Genomic DNA, 6885 nt, shown 5'->3' with positions numbered 1-6885 from the left:
TGATACATTATATAAACAATGTGTACCAAAAACACACAATAAAAGTACATGATACACTAGATAAACCATATGTATCATGTACATTATGTTACCTATTAATTCTTAAATTATATATCTTACTGTAGCATAAGATTTATATATTCAAAACAAATTGACACAAGTATATTTATCAACACCAATAATAAGAAAGTATTTATAATCATAAGCACGACTTCAAATTTAATTACCACATGTTTGTAAGTTTATTTATCTAAACACAAAGTGTTCAATTTGCAGTTGTAATGAAAACTGAAATTCAATAAAATGTTTACGTTATAAATTATTCTTGATATCATAGAAACATTACGACTAATTCACTTCTCTTTTGGGTAGAAAGTACAAGTTCTTCTGTTGTGCCCTTCTTGTCCACATTGTCCACAACAGTTTGTGTTCACCGAAATCTTTTCATCTGCATTCTTTCTTCTTCTTTTTCTTGGTCGTCCAGATGATCTTCTGTATCTAGGTGGATACACAGTTTCAGCTACCACGTGTTTAGGATCTGACCAATCTTCCTTATCTGGCATTGGCACCATTGGAATTTCATATGTTTTTGCCAACGCATCAGGCTTGTAATAATCAGAGCAATACGGATTCATATCGGTGACATTCTTTTTTTTCAATACAGCGATTGCATGTGAACAAGGTATCTCATCTAGTTGAAATCTACCACAACAACATACTTTCCGCTCAAGACAAACAATATATCTTCTTCCATTTTCATAAACTGAGAAAATAAACTCAGATGATGGAACAACCTGTGTACATTAAAAATTTTAAATATATAACTTTTAAAAACCAAATCATGTTAAAAAAAGCATAATGATACACAGAATTAGATATATATAATATAAAGTATCATATAATGATACATACCTCCATTTTTGAACTTTTAGCCGCGTTTATAATCAACAATTCCTCAAATTTTCTACCTAATGTGTCCTTTGTGTATGAGGCTACTTCTCTGTTTTTGCAATGCCAAGATCCAAAAAGAATTCTAACCTCTTCCAAGAATTCTAATATAGTTAATTGGCGTGCTTCAACAAGACAACCATTGATACATTCTGCAATGTTTGAAGTCATCATTCTACCTCTGTTTACTGTTGCATGAACTCTTGACCACTTTTCGTAACCTGCATATTCAAGGTACTCCTTAACCCTGTGATCAATTCTATCAACCTTAGCCATCAACTTATCAAAATCTTCCTTTCTATATGCCTTGGCCATAGAGTAGAATAGATCACTTATGGCCTTTCTGCTCCTTTTGAAGTTTCCACATACATTCTTCCAAAGATGCCAGATGCATGCATAATGAGGTACATCGGGGAACACAATCCTTACACTCTTCATGATACTCTCATTTCTATCTGAAACAACACACATATCTTTTCTATCGCCAAATGCATGTTTGAACTGTTCGAAAAACCATGTCCACGAACAATCATTTTCGGTGTCAACAACACCATATGCCAATGGAAATATGCAACCTGATTACACACACATTATATTATTTGATACGTAATATATAAAAAGACATCATTACTATAAATAAAAAATACCTGCGCCATCAAGTGTGCTTGCTGATACAAATGTCCCTTTGTAAGCTCCACTCAGATGTGCACCATCCACAACAACTACTGGTCTGCAGTATTTAAATCCCCTAATGAATGGTCTTAAGGCGATGAACAGATACATAAATTCATCCTCTTCAGTCTTATGCATTCTTATATAAGAATCTGGATACACAGTTTTTAACATGTGTATGTATCGCGGCATCCGTCTATATCCTGCAGATGGTTTTCCCCTAATCATGGAGAGTGCACGTTCTTTAGCACGCCATGCTTGCTGGTAAGATATTTCAACACCATAATATTCTCTAATATCATCAATTATATCCCTTGGTGTATAAATTCGTTTATAATTGACCAATTTTGGAGCTGTCACTCCACTTACAAATCCCACTGTTGCTTGGACTTTGGTTAATACCCTCTCCCTCATCGGACACGTATGTTCACTATTGAAATTTCTAACAATGAATATATCAGATTTTTTCCTGCACGACGCCTTCATAGTCCAACCACATTTGTCTGAAAAGCATACCAACACATAGCTGCGTACATTTTTTAAGCATATTAATACACATATCAAATACATCATATATAATATATTCAACAATAATGTTTAAAGTAATCAAACAATGAATCACACAAAAAGTATCAACCAATTTTTAAGAAAAGTATCAAACTTTAATGAAATTTATCCACTATTTGTGATATGACTGTTTAAAATGATACAGTCCTTACTATATCGGTAGTAGTACTTTCAAGTATCAAATATACTTATTTCAATGTATCAAAAACAAATTCCTGAAATGATGATACATTAGATTATAAAATAACATATGAAACTTGCAGGTTTTCATATAGTACAGTAATATTTCATGTACTAATTAAATTATAAAACAACAAATGATACATTAAAATATCAAAATACTGTCATACCTTTGTTGATCAGACCTCTTCACTTTGCAGTTGAAGTTGTTCTTTATCTTATATTTCGTCATCACATCTACAAGTGTTGCTTTATCCTTGTATATCTGACCTGTCTTCACATCAACAATATCTGAATTGATTATAACATTTGCAACTCCAACTTCTGAATTTTCATGTGTCTCAAATAAGCTACTTTCAACTATTGCCAAAGCCTGTGTATCATTTGTTGTGCCTTCTACACACGTTATTTCTCCACTTCTTCCATCAAAGTTATGTACAGTACCACTATTCTTCTCAATTGTGTCAATACATAATGGATATATTGAAAATCCAGGCTCGTTTTTTTTCAGTTCAAAATATAGTTTAACACTCATATCGTTCTTAAGTTTCATCGGACAGGAGTTACCTTCTACAATGTATCGAATTTCAATTTCTTTCCTTGATACATCAATATCCAACTCGGCTGCAATCGCTGCTTTGAGATTAGAAAACGAAATTGAATCTCCAACAACGAGTCCATCAATTTTGTAACTTTCATACTGCAATTCGTTCACCCAAATTCCGGAATGTCTCATCAAAATCGAAGTATTCATCTTCTAAAACCCACTGCAACAACAATACAATTTCGGTAGCTCCAATTTTAACAGACTGTTTAAAAAAATTGTTTTGAAAATAAGTGATATAATCTTTGATTTTCAAATTTTGAAATTAATATCCAATTAAGTGCTAATTTAATGCTGATTAATGATCTGTTACCACAAATTAAGCTGTTTTAGTAACAACATTAACGTTACCGTTTTTATCCCCTATTTTTTCTTAACAGTTTTAAATTACCATGTATCATTTACCATGTATCACTACAGTCTAAAGTATCACGGTTCAACAAATTTAAGGGATTTTTTGTAATTACTAAACTTGTCGGGACAGAATATAATTATTGAATTAAACTATGGGATTCCTTAAATTTATACTTTATATTTTGGGATAGTTTCAACTCTATACAACAAAGCAGTACTCAACTAGTGAATGAAAGGAAAAATGATGTTAATTTACTTTTTTTCCTATTCAAAGATCAATTCATTGGCTCTGTGTTTTCGCATCGAGAATTATTTGTAGATTAAAAGATGTCATATGGGCTTTTTACTTTCCAAACTACTCAAGAAAAGTACTTCAACTAATTTACAACAAATATAATCATATTTTTATTTACATAAAGATAATCAAAAGTATTATATATACTCAAAAAGTTGAATATAGCTTACATATACATGAACTACACATTGACTATATAGTATGATACACTAAAAAAAATGAGTATAACTTAACTACACATGAAGTATATACTGACTATACATGAGTTATACTCTAACTATTTAATCCTGACTAACTCAAAATCTCCATTAAATAGTTCAAACTTTAGATATAAAATCTTTTTTAATATTTTGAATCTTTTGATATATAGTTCATTCGAAAAAATTCACATTTGCAGTACGTCAATATACGGACGAATGGCCATTTTTGGTTATTTATATAAGTTTTTGGGCTAACTAGATGGTAAGTAAATTTTATAGATTAATTTTCTGTTGTTTTAAACTAAGTATAAAAACTAAGATAATAAGAAAGATGAGAAATAATATATATAGTATTTTTTTCCACTTACTCTTCTCTTTCTTTGTTACAAGAATAGGGATATATATAGTTGTATACACTTGTGCCCTAAGTGTAATACATGGATATCTTCTTTCCATGTATACATTTTGGGCACCAAATATATCAAATGGCTAATTAATAGACACTACGTAGTATTTTGTGTGTGCATTAATCTTACACCACTAAACATATTATATCAAAAAAATTTGGCATAGTATAACCATATCCTGCTAAAATAATATGTTATTCAGAATATATTTTCCTCCTAATTCCATGCTTGAAATATACATATGTATCAATGTATCTATACACACAAAAAATTATAGTCACTTTGTTATTTATGTATATCATATATCTCAAATACACTTAAATACATGAGAATATATGCATATTGCAATAGGGGATACACAAATGAAGTAATCTTCTAAGGTTGAATTTTCATTTGAAATTCATCTCAAGTCTCCCTCAAATAATTATCTTCTTCCTATTTTAGCATCTTCGATGATAGGACTCATTTGCCTTTAACCTCTTTTAACAATTTCAATTATTAAACAAAATGACGATTTTTTCTAAAAACACATTTAGAAAAATTGGGCTAAGGATCCAGAAGTGAGGGTCAAACTATTGTTTTAACAGCTATTTATTTTTTAAAATAAATATTCTAACTACAAAAAAGTTAATTTTATTTTTTAAAGAATTTAATTAGTTTTTATCGATAAATATTGTACCATGGTCGATGGCCCATTATACTATGTTTGGATCATTGTTATCCATTGTATTGTATTGTATTGTATTGTTACTATACCTACAATATTTGTTTTGATTGTTACTTAAAATATATTGTATTCTATTGTTATATTTCGTTGTTACGTAACAATGAAAACCCCTATTTTATAGGACAACCAATTTGGTGCATTCCCATTGTTACTTAATTTCTTTTTTTAATTATATATTTACATAATATTTCAAAATACTATTTTACCCTTTATATTAATTATTTGATTCTAGTCAAACCTCATACCCTAGAATAATTAGGATATTTTAGTAAATTTATAAATTACAATACAGTACGATACAATCAAACCCAACAATTAAATGTTATTAAACAACAACAACAATACAGTCTAGTCAAACATTGTATTTACAATAGAGTATAATACAACTCATGCTGAATACCGTGTTGTTTGGTACTCACCTCGAGGCTTCTTGGAGATTTATGAGGTAGTTGTTTCTGAACTCAGCAGACCTTCTTACTCATGTTTATGATTTTGTTCTACTCATAAAACATTGTCATATGACACTTGTATCTTTCTTTTGATTCAATTGTAATATTTAGAGGCTTGTACATGTGACTATCAGATTTTGAGAGTATATTTTAATTGATAATAAAAATTTTGTATTTTATTGTAATGGTTGAGTTTTACGCTAACTTGTCTTGATAGAATAAGATGAGTGTCATCACATCTATTTTTAAATCGTGACATTTAGATGATTCAACTTTTCATATAAACAACTTGAAATATTAGTTAATCTATTAAGGAGTAATATTTTCTCTACAAATAATAATACAGGTAAAAATAGTGAACTAGAGATTATAATTTACCTATTTTTAGCTGCTTCTAATTAAGTTCTAACTGAGAGCGTTTATATAATTTTTTTAATCTTTTGGATATTTAAAATTTGCGTGATTTTTTTTATAAATCATGAGAATTAAATAATTAAAATATTTTAAATTTTAAAACACATAAAGAATTCAGTTGTCTCGCAAAATAGTACATAAATTAGGATAGAAAAATAACATATATTATTTGAAAATAACGTAAAAATGTGATAAATCACAATAATGAACAATTTGAAATATCTGAAAGATACATTAAAATTTAGTCAATTATTTAAATTTTATTTGTGCCACGTAAATTGGGACATAATAAGTAATTATTTTAAAATTATGTAAACCATATTATAAATCGCTACAATTAACAACTTAAAATATTAATAATAACCATATAACAATGGAGATAATTCTTCAAATTACAACTATATCATATAAATTAAAATTCAAAATAAAAAAAATAACATATATTGACTTGTGTTGCACAGATTCCCTTATCTAGAATACAAAATAAAACTTATAATTCCCGATATTGAAGGAGTTTTTTCATTTTACTGAAAAAAATACATGTTCTGTGTATCAATAGAGTACATATAAATTGGATAAATTTTGATAAAATTAATAAGGGTGTGCAGAAAGGAAAAAGGGCTGCACATATATAACTCTTTTTTCCCCTTCAAATTTGTTATAAATTATTTTTAAAAAAATACTAGCTATATTTGATAAATAAAAATCTTCAGCTAGGTTGCTTTTTTTTTTGTTTTACTTGAGATGGAATTTTAGAAATTAAAAAGTTAAATTTGAATGCTATAGGCTTAAATTAAATATGCATTAAACTTATCAAAATATATAATATAAAACCTGACAAGTGAAAAATTGAAATTAAATAATTATTAAAAATAAAAAATATATTTTTTTAAAATGAACTAAAAAGGATATAGGGTGTGTTTGGTACGGAGGAAAACGTTTTCCATGGAAAATATTTTCCTAGAAAATGTTTTCCTGGGAAAATATTTTCCTGGAAAACAAGTAGATTTTTAATTATTTTCTCATATTTGGTTGCTAACTAGAAAAATATTTTTCGGAAATAATTTT

At 28.4% G+C, this 6885-nt stretch overlaps 1 protein-coding gene across 1 annotated transcript; it reads right to left on the bottom strand.

Moving 5' to 3' along the window:
- Positions 1-353: 353 nt before the first annotated feature.
- LOC107002087 lies at positions 354-3103 on the bottom strand. Its single transcript, XM_015200007.2, has 4 exons — positions 2538-3103; positions 1596-2146; positions 913-1523; positions 354-794 (listed from the first exon to the last, which is right to left on the bottom strand). Exons 1-4 carry the CDS (start codon positions 3101-3103, stop codon positions 354-356), a joined length of 2169 nt encoding a protein of 722 aa, XP_015055493.2.
- Between the last annotated feature and the right edge of the window lie 3782 nt (positions 3104-6885).

This window comes from Solanum pennellii, chromosome 10 (genome assembly GCF_001406875.1).
Source record: "Solanum pennellii chromosome 10, SPENNV200".
In the NCBI taxonomy this organism is placed as follows: domain Eukaryota; kingdom Viridiplantae; phylum Streptophyta; class Magnoliopsida; order Solanales; family Solanaceae; genus Solanum; species Solanum pennellii.
The sequence above is the reverse complement of the archived record's forward strand: the minus strand, read 5'-3'. Positions and strand labels throughout refer to the sequence as shown.